Source organism: Aulonocara stuartgranti, assembly GCF_965226115.1.
Source record: "Aulonocara stuartgranti genome assembly, chromosome: 20".
In the NCBI taxonomy this organism is placed as follows: Eukaryota; Metazoa; Chordata; class Actinopteri; order Cichliformes; family Cichlidae; genus Aulonocara; species Aulonocara stuartgranti.
Window position 1 is genome coordinate 22456390 of NC_138956.1, and position 21816 is coordinate 22478205.

The 21816-nt window shown below is 38.4% G+C and overlaps 2 protein-coding genes across 6 annotated transcripts in view; one reads left to right on the plus strand and one right to left on the minus strand.

Moving 5' to 3' along the window:
* The window catches only part of pacsin1a (protein kinase C and casein kinase substrate in neurons 1a), a 33792-nt gene extending 22749 nt beyond the window's left edge, over nt 1-11043 (plus strand). For 4 of the 5 annotated variants that reach the window (XM_082517797.1, XM_082517798.1, XM_082517799.1 and 1 more), the window contains 8 exons: nt 1288-1444; nt 1576-1811; nt 2989-3144; nt 3486-3661; nt 5510-5630; nt 5727-5833; nt 6577-6773; nt 8876-11043. In XM_082517797.1, the coding sequence (XP_082373923.1) occupies nt 1288-1444; nt 1576-1811; nt 2989-3144; nt 3486-3661; nt 5510-5630; nt 5727-5833; nt 6577-6773; nt 8876-8985 (1260 nt within the window). In that variant the 3' untranslated portion in view covers nt 8986-11043. The remainder of the gene's footprint in view (nt 1-1287; nt 1445-1575; nt 1812-2988; nt 3145-3485; nt 3662-5509; nt 5631-5726; nt 5834-6576; nt 6774-8875) is intronic. The other variant, XM_082517800.1, reaches the window with a different exon arrangement.
* A 2226-nt stretch (nt 11044-13269) lies between these two features.
* LOC309697656 (protein ILRUN-like) lies at nt 13270-21135 on the minus strand. Its single transcript, XM_082519747.1, has 5 exons — nt 20889-21135; nt 19392-19546; nt 18140-18337; nt 15580-15905; nt 13270-15018 (listed from the first exon to the last, which is right to left on the minus strand). Exons 1-5 carry the CDS (start codon nt 21038-21040, stop codon nt 14983-14985), a joined length of 867 nt encoding a protein of 288 aa, XP_082375873.1. The 5' UTR covers nt 21041-21135; the 3' UTR covers nt 13270-14982.
* Nucleotides 21136-21816: the final 681 nt, after the last annotated feature.

A 21816-nucleotide genomic window follows, 5' to 3' on the forward strand; every position in this document is an offset into this window, starting at 1 on the left:
TCACGTCAGGACCAATCAGAGTGCAGCTTTACAGCCAGCGAGCATATCAGAGACGCACTCCATGATCTGTGTTTGTATTATGCTGTATATGACTATGTATTTATACCTATTCCACACACAGTCTGTCATATTTCTGTCTTTACTTTGTCATCTATCCCTGAGTATCTGACTGCATTACGCCTCTCAAGAGGATTAAAGCAGCTACCCACACACATACACTCACTAAAACACATTCATCCACACACACAAACTCAAGCCCGTGTCATTGCATAACTACACATGCACAGGCACTGGTAAACCCCTCTCCCTTCATCATGCACCATGAGCACACCCCCCTGCAGGCACAAAAGAGGCGGAGCCGCTCAGCCTGGCACTGCTTTTTTAAGGTAGTCCAAGTTAAGGGGGTGGGATGTAAAAGAAAATGCAATAAAATAAACATCGAGGTAGCATAACAGCTTTGATATTTTTAATTAAATAATGAAGTTGGCCGGAGCTTTCTGCTTGGATGGAGTAGCATATTGTATAATGCAATAAATGAAACATACACTCAATTGTCAGTTTATTAGTGAAACTGTGTATTAAAGCATGTTTTCTTTTGAAGACTTTTTATCAACTCTCCAGATTAAAGGGCATCCCTAAATGCTGTTTGTATTTGCTGTAGTTTCTGTAATGCTGCTGACACATTTTGATGTATGTTGTGTTGAATGTGTAAACAGTACATAAAAGATGGATGTAGCTACTATGTCAACACTGATTGGTTGTACAAGCTAGAAGCGATCATCTATGGACAACAGGGTGTTACAGTGGTCAGGTTCAACAATGTGAATTAGTGCTATTTATACTAGCTGCCAGTTGTGAAATTATACAAACATAATAAGCTTTAATACAATTTAACCTGGCAAATATTACAAAATATTACAAAATTATGCACAGTTGACATAAAGACAATGTAATAGCGTTTATTTCTGCTGTAAAGTTGGGCACTTTACCTTTGAGTCCATTAGGATTTACATACTTTTTGGAGCTAGCTTACAGTGGCCATTTGAGGGACTGCATTTGCAACTCCTTTGCACCCCGAATGCTGCTGCTTGGTTTGGGTATTCAGTCATACTGCAGTCTCTCAAACTCTTTGTATTTTTCAGTAAATTTACAAGAGAGATATCAAACTGTCTTCACTTCAGTTATTCTCAGGGGGAAAAATGTCCGAGCTCTGTATATTTCTATGGTTGTTATATATGTACTGCATATTGGTTACAAGTCCTTTCATTTGTTGCTCTCTGTCCTCAGGTGGGGAACTACAAACGTGCTGTCAAGAGATTTGATGACGGCCATCGGCTCTGCAATGACCTTATGGGTTGCTTGCAGGAACGTGCCAAGATAGAGAAAGCCTATGGTGATCAGCTAACTGCCTGGTCCAAGAGATGGAGACAGCTCATTGAGAAAGGTCAGCTTTTGTTAAAGTGTCAACAAGATAAGAAGGTGCAAATGTACCGCGATCAATGTGTTTTTCACTATTCCACTGAGTAATATTACCCTGAAATTTTACTTGGAATCACAAAAAAATCCAACTCGCAGGTCCACAGTATGGCTCTGTGGAAAGGGCATGGCTGGCTGTGATGACAGAGGCGGAGAGAGTGAGTGAGCTGCACCAAGAGGTGAAGAACAACCTCGTTAACGAAGATGTTGAAAAAGTGAAGAACTGGCAGAAAGAAGCGTATCATAAGCAAATGATTGGAGGCTTCAAAGAGGCCAAGGAGGCAGAGGAAGGGTTCAAGAAGGCTCAGAAACCATGGGCCAAAAAGCTCAAGGAGGTGAGGAAGATGAGGGCAAATTATTTTTCTGTAAGGTTACAGGACCGTCTGCCATTTAAAGTTTAATAAAAGTGTGATGGATGGGCAATCATAATGGGGATAGCAATACGGAAGCAAGACATTGCTAGCCATTGAAGCAGGATTTTATGACCATTTGCTATTGACTAAGTTATTATTTAACCCCTTTTCTATAAAATGGAACAGGATTACAGAAAGTAATAAATATATTCACAAAATATACATGACGATGATAAAAGATGAGTGAAAGAGATCACTTTAATCTAAAATAGCCTTAGCTATTAGTTTCAGCAGCTGATGTTGGAACATTATTATTCTAGTAGTTTGAATAAAGTTTTTTTTAAAATCAGTGAAAAGGCTCAAATAGCAGATAGAGCAAGTTAATAAATGCTGAACGCAGTAGAGCATTAGCGAGTTAAGGGCCAGATATTACCTTCAGAAATAGGTGGAGGCTAAAATGATCAAAGAGAGTGAATGCTGGACTTTTATCCACTGGTTAGCCAGACGCTGGTTGAAAGGTGTTAATGTGTTGTTGTGGTCACGGTAACCAAACGATATCTGTGAAGACCATGTCCTAGAGTTGCTTTATTAAATGGTGGCACACGACATATATATGGTAGTTATATTAGCACATTTCTTTCTTTAAATCTTCAACTACTGTGCATGACTTTCATTCCCATGCAGCATTTCAAGTAACCTCCTGGAACTGAGGGAAAAAACGTATCTTTTGGTTTAACCTTTCTATGATTTGTGTGTCCACTACAGAGGACATAAATGAATAGGCTGGGTCTCAGGAGGATAAACATTATGTGAGTTAATTAACTATGCGTCACTGGATGAAGTCTTGATTTCCTGCTTAGGGAGAAACTTTGTATACTGATATCAGTTCCTGGCACAAGTACCAGACCAACAACCTAAGGCGAGCTCCTAATCAATGAAGAAGAGCAAATAGTGGTCGTGCGTTCATGCTGGAGAAAATTGCACATATCATTCACTACTGATTTGAAGTGTCCTAAATAGAAGAATTAACCAAATACATTAAATTAGTTACCTATTTTATTTTATACTGTATAGTTTCTATTCTTGTGTTCCTTTAATCAAACCATCAGATCATGTTCTGTATCTGTGATACTAGCAATGTCCGTGTTTGAATCTACAGATGGAGGCAGCTAAGAAAACATACCACATGGCCTGCAAGGAGGAGAAGCTGGCTGCAGCCCGAGAGGCCAATGGCAAGACTGAAGCTTCTGTCACACCAGACCAGCAGAAGAAACTCCACGAGAAAGTGGACAAATGCAAACAGGATACGCAGAAGGTAATAACCTTAAAGTGGGCCTGTTGTGCTTTTCCTGATTTTTCTGACCAAAGGTTTCCAGTAATTAGGTCAACGAGTGTGCAAGTAATCCCTATGAGCCAGGCTTCAAACTGCTGTTTTAGACAGTTCGCTTCTATTCTTGGATCTGTCTGATGTCAAAAAGAGGGGAGTTCTGGCTCTGTGAGCAGCCCCATGCTACTGCTGTTCAAATGTTCTCTTTGCAAGGGGCAGTCTATCAGAAGGAAGTTACAGACAGGGCTGCTCCAAGGCCCAATATGAGATTATTCTCCACTGTTTATTGTCTGTAGATGACTCACCATGTTTTCTTGTTTCTGTTCCAGGCTAAAGAAAAGTATGAGAAGTCTCTGGAGGAGCTAAGCAAGTGCACTCCTCAGTACATGGAGTGCATGGAGCAGGTGTTTGACCAATGCCAGCAGCATGAAGTCAAAAGGCTGACCTTCCTTAAGGAAGCCTTGCTGGATATCAAACGCCATCTTAACCTCACTGAGAACCAAAGGTTAGTCAGAATGAAGGTTGGGTTGCACATTAAGCACCTGTGCAGTTTGGCAGGAAATGTATACCATTGTATAGACTATCATTCTGTGTGGGCACATGTGAAGTAGGCTTAGAATATAGTTACTTAATTGTACTTTTAATCAAAAGTAGTCACACTGAATACAAATTAAAATTCGATTAGTCTGATTCGTCTTGTGTCACATTTGACACAGTTCACTGCAGTCTGATTAATTTCAACAGACACCCAAACCAGGCATGTGTTTCTCATTAGTTTTGAGACTCTCGGTGCTAATTAACCGATGATTCAGTCAGTGGCATTTCTGACAAACTGAATTTAGTCCAGAGTGAATGCTTGTCATATTCTAGATTTTCTTTTTTGTTGTTCTGCATTTAGCAAACAAAGCCACGAGCCACGGAAAAGTGATTTTCAGGTTTAATCGTTCACCTTTGATTTGATTTATTCTAACATTTTCACTCCTTTCCCAGCTGTAAAGCCGACTCCAGCTGTCGTTGGGTGAGAGACAGAGTACGCCCTACAGTCTATCACTGAGCAGTGTCTATTTAATTAAAATAAACCCAACTATTTCAGTGCTATAATGCTAAAAACAAAATCCCTCTCCAACTAAAGCAAGCTATTAGGAACTTTTTTACTTAAAAAAAAATATTGCCATGTAATAGATATTATGACCATTACTTTGCAATGAAGTCATTCATTCAATTCCACTTGTTCTTATGAAAAAATGCCACACTGCACTGTTTTCACTTGCAATTTCCAGTAAGAACAACACAGAAAGTGTTATCAGTCTTGACAGTTAACAATAAGAAGAGGAGAAAGGAGCCAGGAAATGCTTGTGGATGAAGACAGCTTCCAAGAGACTTGTGGTTGTGTTCTCAGTGCTTCTCTCTAAATGCGTTTAATCGACTAGAAGAGGTCAAAAGTGACAACTCAAATTCAATATGAGCCCATGAGTTTCTCCAAACACTTTCAAATAGCAAGTTAAAGTCACTTTAAGGACAATGGGAAGCATTAGTTTCTCTGCAGGTGCGCTGTATGTTTGGTACATTGTCCTCTTTGTGTTAGGTTATGTTAGGGTCCAAGACCGGTCATGTCATAAGATAAGATAATATAGCCTTTATTAGTGAATTCTGACATAAACACAACGGTAGCCTACAAGTGAAAAGATTTATTTTAAAATTAAGACATCTACAATTTTTTTAACAGTAGGTTTAAATTGCTGATGTTAATAACCTATCATAATCTATAGGGTGTCATTTTAGCTGAGCGGGAAAGCAGGTGACCACGTGCCACATGGCTGGAGTGCAGTAGCCCTGGTTCGAGGCCTTTTCCTGCATGCCTTCTCCCTCTCTCTCCCCCTGCTTCCCTGTGTTTCTTCACTACTTTACTATGCATTAAAGACAAAAATGCCCAAAAAGATAGTAATAATATTATAAACTATGCATGTCTTCACAGTAGTTTTGTTATCCACAGGTGTTAAAATAGGACCCCAGACATACTGGTTTAGCCTGTAATTAGAGGAAGAAAACTGCAGGATCGTTGTTCTCTTTTTAATCCATTACACATTGCCATGGTTTGGGTAAACAGTGGCAACATAAATACCAACATCGTGGTACAAAACAGGGCCATTCAGAGTAAATATGTCCACTGTTGAGAACCCCAGCTTTACCAGAAAATTCAGGGAGACACTTTAGTCCTGTCGTCACCCAACACTAGATCTCTTTCAACCTAGAATTTGAACTACACTGGTGATTCTGTTGCCAAATTGGCAGAACCCACAGGTCCCTTCTGGCACTTTTATTGTCACTATTTGTTTCATTTTCCTCTCTTCAGCTATGCCACAATATACAGAGAACTGGAGCGCACGATCTTGGCTGCAAACACGCAGGAGGATCTCAAGTGGTTCAGCAACAACCACGGCCCAGGAATGCACATGAACTGGCCCATATTTGAGGTGCAATGCCAAGCCATCACCAAAAAAACGTGTACGACACCTCTCCCCTTTATTTTCTACATTACTTTATGTGCTTCTCTTCTCTCTCCTCACCAGGAGTACAACCCAGACCAGGCTTCAGCTCCTCCAAAGAAAAAGAAACCAGACGGAGCCCCACCCACTCCTAGCACTGACCATGTGGCTCCACCTGGTGACCGTAGCAGGTTAGTTCAAGAGATCTGCTAGTGTATTTTACGGTCACATATTTTTGAGTCAAATCTAGCAATAAAATTACAAGATGACTAATAATTATTTTTATTCAGTTTAATTTTATTTTAAATGTTTATGTTTTGTGAACAAATCTCATTGGGGAAGCTAAAACCAGCCTGTTTCAAGATTTTTACATTTTTAGACTTCATAATCTTCCACTATAACACATATTAATTTTAATCTCACATGTTGATAAAGTATGTGTTTCAGTTTTCAGCCTAAAGTACCACAAAGATGTTTTGTGTACCTGTGGTTTAAGAGTCTGTCACTTTAAATCGTCCCACCTGAGCCTTTCAGGAAGAAGACTGTGTTTAAACTGTTTATACTGAAGTCCAAATTTAATTATACACAATATATTGTCACAGCGTTACTACAAAGTAAAGCCAGCAAAACTCTTTCATAGCGCATGCCATCATGGAGCTACAAGTGTCAGGTGTCATGTTTTAGCTTCTCTAGACTCCCCTGATGCATGTTCCCAGTGTTTTCTGTGAATGCACAATAACTCTTTTCATAACACCTTTCCTTAACACCAGAATAGTTTTTAGACAGTCACGAAGGTCTGTGGCAAGCAGCTCATTTCTGACACTGGCTAGCAGAATTAGTTTGTTAATGGTTTTGACCTGTTCAAAACCTTTAAATTTCAGTCTTTTGTTTTGGAAGCATCCTAATGTCAGCCTCCCTTTTCTCTCTCTTCCAGTGTGAGCAGCTATGAGAAGAACCAAGCTTATTCGACTGAGTGGTCTGATGATGAGCAGCCCGCTGCATACTCAGGCAATGAGAACGGTGGGAACGGCAATTCATTTGAAGATGATTCCAGCACTGGGAGAGGGGTAAGGGTGCGTGCTCTCTATGACTACGAAGGCCAGGAGCAGGATGAGCTCTCCTTTAAAGCAGGTACATGTGCATGACCGGGTGACATAGTTTGGGGATTTTGTCAATAATCATGCCATTCAGCTCAAGCGTACCAATAACTACAACAAAAATGCAGTTAAATTTTTATTTTATGTTATTGAGGCTGTAGATTTCAGATAAGATGACAAGCTGTAGCTTGATGCAGGTGTTCAAAAGCAGCTTGACTTAATATGTATTTTCAAGTTCCTTCCTCTGTAGAAAATAGCAATGATGAGTCAATAATAGCCACATGGACAACAAATTACAGGGACTTGCTAACACTTAACAGAAGCTCCAAAGCTAGTCCAAAACAGTGCTCTAGAGCCCTCACAGTGACATGACTAACAATTTAAAGGCAAACCATAAACAGAAGAATAGCTACTGAAGAAGCAACAGCTGTGTATCTTTGTCTTGTTCCTCCCTCTGCATCCATATTTTAACCACACTGTGAGTGAAGGTCTTTGTTCATCAAGTTGTCGCCTGATAAAGACATGAAACAAACAAAGCGACACCCCACCCCCTGCCCAAACTCTTCAGGCACAGAAACTTTCTTTGTGTTGTTCACCTGCAAGCTGTTGTATGTATTCTGTTTAAAAACCATTGAAAGCACCTCCTGTCGCTTCCTTAGAGGCAAACAAAATGAATCACACTTCTTCTTTGCTAGTATTTGTTTACCTGACATCAGTGAAATTCCTTACCTTTTAATGGTATGTTACTGCTTTTCTTTGCACTTTACTGCCAGAAAGAAAAACTGCCCTGGATAATTTTAAGATGTTTGACATTTGTTTGGGGATCAAACTGGATTGTGCGGCCCAAAGAGTGTTCACAGAAGTTGAACACTCTTTAGGCCTGAAAAAGGTTTCAGAGATGAGTGGTTGATGTCATGTTGTTCACAGAAGTTGAACAACATGACATCAACCACTCATCTTTGAAACCTTTTTCTGACTCCAGTCAGGCCCACTGGTTGGTTTTGGAAAATGTAGGCATAAATATCGGAATCTTAACTCCTTTTTTATTACTTTAACAGCTTTTCCTACTGATAAAGACCGTCCCTATGGTTACTCATACTACACCAATGAAATTAAGTAACAGACAAACAAATCACCATAGGGAACTACTATAGTAATTTATGCCTTGATTTAGTTTTAGTTTAGTTTAGTTTGCTTGTTTTTACAGTGACTGAATAAACAAAACATTTCTCTTTTATTGTGACAGGACAGGGTGGGCAATCAGAATGTTTCCCTTTATTTTACACATTTATTTCTTACAAGTTAAGCCTAAAGAGACAGTTTTCTTGTATTTACAAGAGCAACATGTCTTTAATATGTAGAAAACCTGAGACACACAGTGAAACTGCATTTCCTTTTCTTATATTAAGAGATCTTAGTGATTAAATGTGTTGTTAAACTTTGTTACACTGAGAGAAAGGGAAGCTTCACTGATCCAGCCGACTTAAAATCAGGGTGAGCAGCATGTGGCCCACAATGTCAAATGAGTTTGACATCCTTGATCTAAAGGAGTACTTTATTCTCTGAGGATATACAAATAAAATGATGCTATAAATGCTGTAAATTCTGTGTAAGTTATTCTTGTACAAGAAAGTGAAAAACAGACAAGTTGTGGGTTTTTGACATATTATCTATCGGACAGTTTTGCTTTTTTCCCCTAACAACCTTAAAGCACAAATACACAACTAACCAGTGTTACCAACACAGCACACATTTGATGTCACTCTAGCTGTTTATTCATGTTTCTGGTGGTTGTGCTACGCTAAGTTAACCTGCTGCTGGCCTATTTAGTTTAATCTATTTTATAGTTTTGGTGGAAAGTTCAAAAGTCTCATTTATACAACATAATGTTATTTTACAAACTATGCTTACTGTAACTGCAAAAAAAAAAAAAAACTAGAATAAAGGAGCTTTTGGGTGGTTCTACCTTGCAACTGTATGTTTACTAGAGTGAGGATTTTTTCTTTCTTTCCTGTGATTTATTATCAAAATACATAATAAAAGAGAAAATGTGGAAATATTCTGATGAATAGCTCTGCTTTAGATTTAAGTGAAACGTACGAGTGTGCTGATTAAGGAATCATTTGTCTTTTGCAGGCGATGAACTGACTAAGACTGAGGATGAAGACGAGCAAGGCTGGTGTAGAGGTCGTTTGGACAACGGCAGAGAGGGACTGTACCCAGCCAATTATGTCGAGCCAATCTAGTCACATTACTGGACAAGGATATGCCATTGGAGGCAGCTTGAACTGTCCCGTCCAATTGCACCGCACATAGCCAGAGACTTAAGAGCAACACATCCCTTGCCCAACAGATGCGCCAAGCAGTTTTGCCTAAATAAAACTTAGTAACCTAAAAGACAATATATCAGTATAATATATTTTATCCAGCATTTGGGGTGGGCGAACTTACACATTTAAAAACAGGAGCAGCAGTTATTCCAGTATATACACACTCAACTATAACATCAAGACAGTGCAGGAACACATTGCTTGTCTGTGTAGCTGTATTTAACAATATAATGCAGCTTATTTAAACTGCAGTGAGTTCACTTGTGAAAATGGGAAGATAATATAAGCAGTTGTACCCATTTGACAAAGATGAGCTTCTCTAACCTGCATTGTGTATATACAGTGTGATGCCATTTTGTGTAGCATTTTTAATGCTGTGTACGGTCAGCCATCATTCTCACATCAGGAATGCTGTGTAGTTTTAAAAGTACCACTGACAGTATCCTCTTTTTGGTTTTTTGTTTGTTTGTTTGTTTGTTTTTTCTTTGTGATTTGGTCCAACCTCTTTTCCAGTGTGTGCAGTGCTACGTGTGTTAACTGTTTCTGAACTTGCATAGCAGCATGTGCTATGCAACGACGTGCATTCCCTGAATCCTGCAGCCTTGTTTAGGCTCCAACCTGATGCAACACTTCAACTACAAATGCAGAGATTACTTCTTAGCATCACAAGCTTCTGGACATGCACATGCTTCTAATTTCACAAGAGAAAGCTTGTTGATGAACTGATTTTATGTTGGTTTGTTTTGCTTTCAACATCTGTTTTTCTTAGCGTCACAAATCCTTTGAGAAAACCATCTTCATGCAAATCATGGAAAGGATTTACAGTTTTTCACAGAAGCTCTCATCCTTGGTTCAGTAATTCCTTACTATATCCCGCTACTGATAACGAGAAAGACCTGCGATGCATTCCCTCAGAGTGAAGGCGGATCAAGTCATCATGAGGTTTTCACTGCAGTTTGAGAGGAGGGTTTTGAACAGTGCATATGCTGGGGACTTTTCTTCCAGAGTGAAGGGCCAGTGGAGGCATCTCAGTGTGTTACTGTGCTACAGACTGTTGTCTGAAGATTGAAGCCTCTCCAACAGGACATGAATGTACTAGTGTTTGGGCTTGAAAGAGGGCGTGTCATATAAGCATTGTTCTCCACTGTCATTTAAAGCCTTGCCTAGCAAAAAGCACTAGTTATGTGGCCCGTTTTAATGCTGAGCCAAAGAACGACCCAGTACCATCAACTATCTGTTTTCACTCCGTGCAATAATTTACCATATCAGTGTGAAGCAGCTTCACTGAAGATCAACTTATAGTTGCTTCACAGTCCATCAAAATTCAGTTGTCAAAAAACCCAAACATGTTACAAAATACTGGGGATACATATGACAAGTACTGCACTGCATGCAGGATGACTTACAGGGTGCATTACATGGTTATTTTTGAAATCTTGCACCATTTAAATTAAAATCATAGCAGGAATTGCATTTATCAAAGGTGGATTAGTGAGTTATCTTGCTACCAGTTGCACCTAAATCTGATTAGATTGGAGATTGCTATTTATAACTTAGTTTAAATGTCACCAGACTAACAGCAGTCAGATGTGTTTAGCTTTGTGTCTGGAACAGGATTTGACAGGTTTTGGGTCTCACACATGAGGAGAAACACATCACCAGCTCACAAGTTGTGTCTTAGAGTAAAGCTGTCCAGCATAGCAAAAAGGACTCCTGTCATAAAAATGTCATACATCCTCGATGCACATGCGCACACACTTCCACACACGTGCAAACACACATGCATTAAGCAGGATATACATACACAATACACACAGGTTCAAATGCATAATCAACATTATCAGGTTAATATTCTGAGGGAAAACATCTCCATCACCCAGTGTGTATGAGTTGTGTAAATGTAACAAAAAAACCACAAAAAAAATGCAAGTGATTGACTATTAAGACAAAATGTAGTGTTATACATGTAAATGTGTTTCATTAAATAACAGCAATGGAAAACATATTAAGTAATAGGTACCATATTGTATGAATTTTATTGCAATGGAATTGTCAGTGTATCATAAAAGCGTGACGTTACCCCACGCTGTCAGATTTGTATATGATGATGTAATTTAAAGATTATATTCTATTGTAACTGTACAACTGTGTTGAGTTGAAAATGAGACCTAACCATGTTGAGGCAGTAAAAAGGTGTACATGTAAAATGCTTTTTTATGTTGATCTCTTCCTTATGCACACAGGGGACAGCAGCTCATGTTGTGGAAACCCTTTATTAGCGGTCTAGAAGATGTATGTTCATAGTTAGTGATGTACTTTTATCTCCTAACTGGTGTAGTGCCTGTTCATCTTGATGTAACAAGTTCATTTAAATATGCATAAAGATGATTATGATCACAGATAATGACGATAGTGATGAAAAACCCAAATCAAATTTGTTGTGATGGTGTCAATATTGCGATATTGGTTTGAAAGGGAAACAAGTTTGTTGACAAAAAAGTAGCCTCTGTGTGTTTTTTTTGTCTATAGACAGCATGATTTGGAGTTATTCGTTATTAAACCATTAATTTAATTTAGTGGCACTTTATAATAATGTCACGCTACAAGAAATTAGCAAGGTATTAGCAAGTTCTTAATTCATCATTTATCATTACTCCGCTTTATTATGCTATCTATAAATACATATATGTTTATCCATCTGTTACTGTTACATCATTTACAGCTACCACTGCTACGACATCACTGGTAGTAATAATCAGAATCATCGTCGTAGTCATAATATTATATCTGTCTTTATAAATGGCATACTAAGGAGGAGTAATGCTATATGATGATGAATGAAGCACTTGCTAATACCTTACTAATGCTTAATAGTGCAACATTATTATAACGTGCTACCAATTTATTTATTTTTATTGTAGAGCATGGGAATAAACCATGCCATATCACTGACACATAAAAAGTGCTATTTATCAAGACTGGTTTAATAATAAAACATTTCCTAACTTTGAATTAAATATACCTGGATGGGAATATTAGAAAATGCAATTCTAAAACTAGAGGGGCACTTGAAGAGCCAAGGCCAAAGAAAGAGCCACTGACTGGTTCTTTTTTTAGTCCACTAGGCACTTTTTACATCGAACCTTGGAAAAACAGAAAGCATCTACCTTCAAAGATCACTAAGTTCCACTTTTAATAAACTGAACTATTTATTTAGTTCATCTTTTCTAAAGGTCTTAAATTAAAGAATGATACATTATAAAGGAGATTAGTGTTATGTTTTAAAGACAAATGACTTCATTGCTGCATTCATCACCTTAATGGGGAACTTCCCGGAATGGAAGTTAGGGGAACGTTAGAGAGATCACCGGATCTACCTGAGACAGGTGTGCCATGCCCTGGTTATGCTATACATGAAAAGGAGACCTGATACTGCTACACTGAAGCTGAGCAGTAATGCCGCTCCGGGATCTGACTGTCCAACACTCAGGTGGATCTTTTGTGGATGTGTTATGCTGATTTTCAAGCACATCTTTTTAATTCTTGGACTCCAAACAAGCATTTTAAACTTTTCTCCTTTTCTTCTCATTGGTCCTTTATAAATAAACTCACTGCAGCGACTATTTTAACTTTAAAAGTGACAAATGTGTCTGATGAATACATTTCAGCTCTCCGAGCAATTCAGAGAATTTCTGAATGTCATCAGTAGTATCATCCAACCTATGTCACATGTGTTCACGAAACACCAAGACTTTAAAGAAAGTTATATTTATATATGCGTTATATATAAATATAGACTGTTATATAGGCTGAAGAATTTGCTGCCGTTTTCTTTTTTTTCAGTTAATAAGCAGCATTTAAAAATCTGTCACAGGTGGAAAAGCCCTTTTAAGATTAATGATGAAATCACCAAGTATTAGACACATTTTCGTTCCTTGTACATACGTTCACTAGTTACACCTTGCTAGCACTGGGTTGGACAAACTTTTGCCTTCAGAGCTGCCTTAATTTGTCATGTCATAGATTCAACAAGGTGCTGGAAATATTCCTGAGGGTTGTTTTTTTTTTAATCTTTACACTTTCTCATAGTAAAACATACAGCCACCATCATAACAGCCATTATTTAAAGGTTTAATTTTCTTTCTTGGAATCTGCTAGTGAGTCGCTTCATTAAACCATGAAAAGCATGACCACACAGGCTTTCATTTTCACTGATAATTTAATCATACAAACATTCATCAAACATACCAGAAATAAGCTTTCATCTGTTTGCTTCTCACTCACCTAAATGTGCTGCTGTTTGAGTCTAATGCCAACTGATTCATTCTGCAATTCATTTTGGCCAGTGGAAACTTTGCAATATTACATTAAATTGACAATAACTACCTCTGATAGCAAGATAAACATTAATCTCTCTCTTTATTAACAGGAAATGCACATTGTTCTAAGCAACATTTAGATCTCATGGATCCTCAAGTGTCAGCTGAACGGTGTTCTCACGTCAACTCTCATCAGGTTACAGGCCTCAACATAAAAGGATATGACAGGGATCTAACACACAGCATAAAAAAAAACAACACACCTTCTTACCAAGGAGAAAAGGTACACTGAGGCCTTGCCATTGGGGTTCATTACTCAGTGCATAGATTAGCAAGTAAGTAAATGCTGAATAACATTACTTAAAAAAAAAAAGATATGAATCAGTTATTTGATTGGTGATAAAAAAATCAAAAAAAAAAATCAAGCGTGTGATTAAATGAGAAATATCAATGAGACCGTTTGTAGTCTTTTAAATGGAACTTCTCAAACATAAATTTAACGAGATGAAAACCAACAATAACATGAATAAAACTGACAGTTGAATGAAAATATCCCATTAAGAATCTTTGGGTAAATTTATATGTTTCCAAAAGAATTTTCCCCTTCTACATTCATCATTTACATTCAACTTAATATGTTAAAAACATTTCCAAGACAGCTTTAAGTTGAATTTGAAGCAGTAAACAAACAACCAAACGGATTCATAATGAGAAATTATGTCTTTACTTCTGTTTATATGACTTGAATTACGCATCTTATACTTTGCAGGAATCTAGTTTTTTAAAACTTTTTATGAATTAATGTATGAATTAATGACCCAACTATGAAGTCAGGAACATTTACCAATAATACAAAATAATTTATGTCAGAAAATATTTGTAATTAATGTACGAGACTTCTGTTTCTCTGATCTTAGCTTCAATTTGGCCGATTCCCTCTTGTTTAAATAAGCTGCACTGTTTCTAAACTTCCAGCTAACGGCTTATAAAATACTGGTCATACTGTATGTGGCATGAAAAACACAGTTTAGACTTATCTAACCTTCAAATAAGCTTTTGGAAAATATTGTTTCTTTAAAAATGCATAAATTATGTTTCAGGAATTTAGTAGTCTAGACAACAAAGAGTCCACAAACCTAATCAACATACCAATAAATCAGAGTAGAAACCGGAGAATCAGTTGGCAAAGTGAATGGCTTTTCCTCCAAATTCTCTTTTTTCATGTTGCACAATCCACACACAAATACACAAACATTCACACACTCCTGTCATCTGTTTAATGGGTACTCTGACTGCTAAAAAAATTATTTTTTTTTGAAAAATAAAAGAAAAAAAGTTATCACTCAAAAGACTCATAGCACTCATTTTTAACTTAGCATTCACACGTGCATACAGTGGGTGCAGGATGTTGGTTGAGCTGCATGTCAGGAGCGTTGGCCTCCGGATATTCAGTCTAACTGGACTTTGCATAAAGTGTTTTTGAATCTCCACACTCTCCACTCTCTACTGACGAACCTCTTCTTTCTTTTGTTGGTGTGACAGACTCCAGAGGTATGATTTTAGTGCTGCTTCACTCCTTCACAAGTCCCATGATTTAAGAGTGCCCAAATGGATAGGGCTCCTGTATACCCTGCAACAAAGAGAAAGGATTAAAAAAAAAAAAAAGTAGTAGTAGTAGACCAACAACAGACAGAAAACATAGCTTCACAGTTTACAGTCACTGCAACTAATTCAGTGATTGTTAGCAACTTCCAGCACCCACTCAGCAAGGGCATCACCAACTAATCTCTACGCCTGTGTGACTAGGGGCGTAGGGTATTTCCTGTTTAGCAACTGCAAACATTAAAAGTAGATTTTAAAAGGTGCTGACATGAGCAGAAAAAGTCCAAACTATTGAACTTGCTAAACAGCAGCTTTACAGATTTTCGGTGTCTAAAGTCTATATTTTTCAGTATAGCTACATTAGTCTGTGCCATACCAACAACAGCATGGAGCTGTCCTGGCCAACACTGCAAAATTACATCTGGTAAACTTTGCATTTAGTTCTAATACGTGCTCTGAGCACACCACCACTCGGGATAATCTATTAAAGGCAAATGTTGACTTTTTAATTTTGTCCACAGAAGATTCAGTGTGATTCAACCCTCATTAACATGCACAGACAATGTTGTGGCTCTGTGATATGTCTCACCTGGTTGCAAGAGACTACTGATAGATTGCTTTGTAGACTGTTTGCTAATATATCCACAGAGTTTTGTGAAAGTCCATTCTGGTCTTGCTGCAGCTGGTTTGGGCTTCCCTCCCAATGTTCCTCTGCAACTCTATGGTTGCTGTCATCGTGAAGGCTGTTGTTGTTGCTGTTAGGGCACTTGTTTTTCTCTGGTGAGGCGAAGGGGTTATAATCTCCTTCCAGGTTACGATGAGGCTGGGTGTTGAACTCAGCTTGAAAAGAGGAAAGCTGCTGTGTGACACCAAGGAGGCCTCCAACCTCCACACTCAGGATCACCCAAATTACATCTGTAAATAGACAATGGTGTGCTTAAACATAATCATAGAGTTGATAACATGTAACTAAACCTGTGTCTATATGCAGGATATTACCCAATACCCATAAATCAAACGGTTACAAAATATTTACTGTATAATAATTAGGCTGGACTACACTTCACACCTTGTATCCTCAAAGACTTAATGTGATTCTGATCTGCAGCCCTCTTCTTACTCCTTAAGTCAGCATGAAACTATTTTAGGTGGGAAATAATTGTGATGAACAAGTGGATGAAATATTAAAGCCCGGTGTTTAAATTCAACATCCCTCTCCAGCTTAATTTGTAAGTAGAGAAGTCTTTAGAGACATCCTGATAGGACATAAATCAATTAATTTAATGATAAATAATTAATAGTTTTATTGCAGCACATCCATACAAAATGATCTAGCACTTCATCTTCATTAATGAAGATGAAGTGCTAATAATTCCCTGTTACTGCGGCACGGCACATTGTACAGTGTAGCAAAATTAATGGGTTAGCAATGTATGGTGATCCTAATGTCCGAGCTGTTAGCATCCCAACAGTGGGTCTCGCTTTACCTGCCTAGATCACCATGGTAACTAATGGTAAATGCATAGTCTAGTCTTGTCTGGAGTAGGTTATATACAGCGTTTCCATCAGCAAAAGGCCTGAGATAACAAAGAAAGCTGATAACCACTGTCGAAACACCATTATCTCTGACTATGGTTTTAGGTTTTGTAGAGTCAACACAAAGTAAGCCTGGACGACATGTATAATTCAGCGTCAGCAGCTTACGTAAGCCATGAATCACAAACAAAATGTGACTAATTTAATTAACTGTCTAATGACAGGGTTGTTGTGTGCCGTGTAAAGCCCCTTGAGGCAAAACTGTAATGTGATATCAAGGTATATAAATAAGATTTACTTGATTTGAACATTTTTTTTCTGTGTATACATAACAAAGCCCAAAAACCCCAAACAAAGGCACTCTACAAATAGCTTGACTTATCTGTCTAAAAGTCCAAGACCAAATAAGATTCCAACAAAGCTCTGAAGAATAACCATCTGCGTAGCAGTGCTTCAACCACAGTGCTTCCACAATAGAATTTAAACCTTGAACAGTAAGTTAGCATGACAAAAAGATGACATTACTTCATTAGAGTCACTTTGTCTTTTTATTCAAGAAATTCCATTTATTGAAGATAACTTACTTGCACCTTAGGTAAGTTATCCCCCAGCTGTAGGTCTATTAATGTCTTCCTACACAATATTTCTAGTTTTCTCTCTTTTTTGTACCAGCTGATAGGGCTGTGCAATATGACCAAAATCTCATATCCCAATATAAGACATCTATCGTCCTGATAACGATATAAATCACAAAAATTTAACATTTTCTGTAAATTCTGTGAATCTCGGGCAGCTCGTCTTGCGTGAAGTGTTTCCAGCTGGGCGTCATGTACCTGGAGTCGAGTGTTTTAACCGATGCATGAAACAATACATTTTTTGACATAAGTTGTAACGGCCGCCGTTTTCTTCGTGAGTATTTATTACACAGCGTGCTGCAGGGAAAAGCCTGTTCTAACGTTTGAGTCTAAGGTTTATTTTTTAGCACCTGACGGCTCTTTTTTGCTTCTCATCCGTAAATACTCTGCATACTCTTTCACGTGATTCAGTTTATTTTGAAAAGTCTCAACAGGATCTTGAGCTTTATTGTGAAAGGTTTATGTGGAAAATAAACAAGCGGACACGCGATCGTTGTTGGTAATGACAACGCATAAAAACAGGCGCTTGTCCATCCATAGTGTGGTTATGAGAAAGAGAGAACTTTAAGAAATTAATATAACCACTACAGTGACCATCAAAAAGATGAAAAAATATTGCCGTAAACAGTTTATTTTGCGACACCACGAAACAAACGATAGCGTAAAATGAAACGATAAATGTTTTTATATCGTCATCCGATATATATCGTTATATCGAACAGCCCTAGCAGCTGATATATTACTTATGGCTCCAACCCCTTGTTTAGCTCTGAAGGAAATCCCCATAATCCTATGCCATCAGAATCAACCAGGAAACACATTTTGGCTGTCTTATAGCAAAAACATTTAAAAAAACAAAACAAAAAAGAAGTTAATAAATAAATAAATAAATGGAGTTACTTATCATAAAAATGGAGTTATTATCATCACGATAAGTAACTCCATTTAACATTTTTTAAGTAAAGTTGTAGTTCTCACCTCCATAGAAAAGTCCGGTAGCTGTGCACATTCTCCACTGGCCCTGGTACATACCCGGAGATACAGGACTATGCATCTGCACACTGACATCAGTCATTTCCTGCGGGTCTAGAGAACGCACCATCACCATGTTTATGTGGCCGAACTGATCTCCTCCAACATACTTCAGAGAAACTCCTGGAGGCCATGACTCTGCACCTGGAAGACAAACAGACAATTTTTCTTGTTACGAACTGTACTCATGTACGATATAGTGATTACTAACCAATGATCAGCTTCTATTTTAGATCAGTATTGAATGGCAGGCTGCTCAACCAACTACCTCATTCTTTTGGAATATTTTTATATAATGTGCCTTGGTTGGCTAGAGGCAGAGCTGCAGCATTTAAATAAACAAGTGATTTGCTGTTGCTTGAAAAGTTACATTTTTTTTCCTAACATTTTTGACACAAGAAAAGCGAATCAAAAGAGCCACAGTTCAGTTATGTAACACGTAATGCCACCTTATTTAAATAAAATGAGATTTGTTGAATACACAATAGGGCCTTTGCACAGGATGCCACGTGCACGGTGCTTGCAGTTGGATTCAATATGCTGTTTGTTGGGAGCGCTGAAGGACAGAGCAAAATAGGGACTTTTCAAAACTTCTTGTGCAATATCTGCATGTCTTTTCCTATGTACCTCCACAGGTTTAATACAGCTGTAAAGCTATTAGGAGGATGATATAAGAAATGTAAACTGGCCTTACACACAGGTCAGCCAACAAGAAGAAAGAATTTCAGGCAGTCATTACAGTGTTTTAGCCCAAGTTCATATCTGTTAAAATATGACCACAGTGTCTTTAAGCACTCCCAGGTTGAGTGCTGCGGTTTGTCCAGTAACAAATTGTTTTGCCAATGAAATCAATGGGTTTGAGAGCACAGCGGTGCATGCATTTTGCAGTCACTTATAATGACACTTTAGTATATCTGCGGTCAACAGACTTCAGTCTATGGCTGTCACTGTGTTTATGTGCATGTCTGAGTGATGCTGATGAAAACACAGTTATACTCCACTTGACAACAACTCTCTAGCCAACTAAAGGTAAAATAATAGCTCCCAACAAGTGCTACTCATCTAAAGCCAAAACTGGACAGACCAACATTAGTCTCCATTGCAGACAACCCATCCCATCAAAGCAGTCAACCATTGGGAAATACTGTTACTATTTTATTTTCCAACACAAGTGATATTCTTATTCTAGCTGACTTACCGGTGTTCTGTATCCTCCAGGTCTTTGTGAAAGGTGTGTCAGGTGGAACGGATTCACCCTCACCAATCGTCACATCCTTTACAAAGGACATGCAGGGTGCACTGATGTTGGGACTTTCGAAGTCATAATAGGCTCCAATGGCTGCCTGTAAATTCCTAAGAATGAAAAAACAGAAATTTGAGTAAATCTAAATATTCACTTATAATACAGTTGCAGAAGTAACGCCTCAGTTTTTACAGCTGGTTGATAAATGATTCTACAGGCTATAGCCGTTCCACACATGTGAAGGTTAAATTCAGCCATTTGGTTTGTTTGTTTTTTTGCTTTTTTTTCCATGCTTCATTTAAAGTTAGTAATTGTACACTGACAAAAATCATCCCCATCATCAGGCATCACAAGGAGACAGATCACGCTTCTGTATGACACATTGAGGATGGGTTCTTCCCGTGACACCAGGTCATCCATAAACCAGCAGTTTTTATTTTTAGAAACCCCGTTGCAGAGCAGCGAGATCACGTGATACTACAACAGCCCCACTCCCAGTGAACGCACTGCTGGAACAGTTGATCTTCCACAGACCCGCATTAGCTGGCTCAGCGCCGCATATGCGCAGAGAAATCTATTTTTGGGATGACTTCAAAATGGCCTTTCCCCTCAGCAGCACATTCATTTTCGCTTCCGTACACTGCAATGGCACCGCGAATTGTTTCACGGTTAAAACATGCCACCGGAAGTCACATTTTTCCTAAAAAACAAGACTTGTCAAGTACCCTCCGTACGTGAAAAAACTGAAATACATTCTGTCCGGCTAAGATTGATCTGGTTTGCGCAACCAGATATCTGAGCTTCAGTGATCTTTGAGCTCCGTCTCTGCAACTTCAATGTAGATGGGTTACGTAATAAAGTATAGACACAATGTACTGTAGTTGTATCGACAATAAAGGTAACGGGTATCTTAAAGGGTACTCATGTAACTCACTGAATAACAAGTTAAAAGACTGAAATAAATCCTAACTATCCGTTTAGTTCAGTTTAAGTTAGCTAGCTATCCTGTACGTCCTAGCTTTTCAGAATAAAAGTGGTGACTAACAACAGGCTAACACACGTGAACATGTTTTTTGTCAAATACAGCATCCGCTTCGGTGCTATGTTGTGCCTAAACGAAAAAGTATTTGTTTCAACGGAATTTTCCACCGGTATGCAAATCTTGCGACCCTTCACTGTGTCTGTTACAGGCAATCAAAAGTCGGAGTCACACTGACTCAGCTAGTTACGCTTCTTCAACGTCGTTAGCCGTCACTGAGCCGACGCTTCTATGGCCAACGTAAACGCTTTTGTTCTGCGAGGACAAAACTTTCAGAGATATTTTCTGTTTGTTTGTTTTTCAGGCAGACTATCTTTGTACAAAAAATGCTGCTACACAGAAAGCTAGCTGGTACACATTATATATTATCTAACATTAACCAAACAGCAGGCCATACGAGTCCCCGAGCTCACCAGTTGGTCATGTCCAGAAAGAAGGCGCATCCTGCGGGGTTTAGCTGAAACCCAAGAAGTCTCTGAAATTCTGATATGAGGATATCTTTGTCTGTTGTACCCATGCAGCTGAATTTCTGCATGAGCTCCTGGTCCAGGTCCATGCCCTCCATTACGGGATTCGCCCGGATAAACACGGGGGGTTGGCTCCTAATTTAGTCCGAGGCCTCGACTTATCATAACAAACTCGGTAACAGGGTCGAGTGCGCATGTCACCTGATTGCATCCTGAGCCTCCGTGACTGAAAAATGTGGACGCTAATTAAAACATCTTCTACGCGTATACAACAGTAATTAACTGGCAGATTAATTAAAATACCAATAATAATAATAATTCACAAATAAATAATAAATTATTCACTAATAATAATGATAAGAAGAAGAAGAAAAGAACAACCCAAGGAATATCACTTAAAGTATATATAACAATGTATCGTTTATTTATCCTAGAAAAGGTCATAGTTTTAAGCAAAACGATATTCTTGGTGATACTTGAAGTACTAGCAGTGGGACTATGCAGTTAGACTGTAAAATAAACACCTGTAGACAAAAACAAAAAAACCAAAACACCCCCCCGCCCCGCAAGCAAACAGCACACTGTAGATCGTATTTTGTACAAAGGAACAATGTCAATATTGAAATATAACCCAGCTCCAATTTCCATGTAAATAGTCTTTTACAAATATAACACAATTTTAAATGAGTGTTTCCCAAAGTTCCACTGGGGCTACTGTTGAACGCAAGGGGATGGATACATATCTGATGGTGCCGTGGGTGGTGCCATACAACTGTTTTAGAAGACAAGAGGACAAAGAAATGACTAAATTAAATTTGACAGTGAAATGAGGAAGTCGGGGACCAGTCCTCATATTACCTAACACCCAATGTGC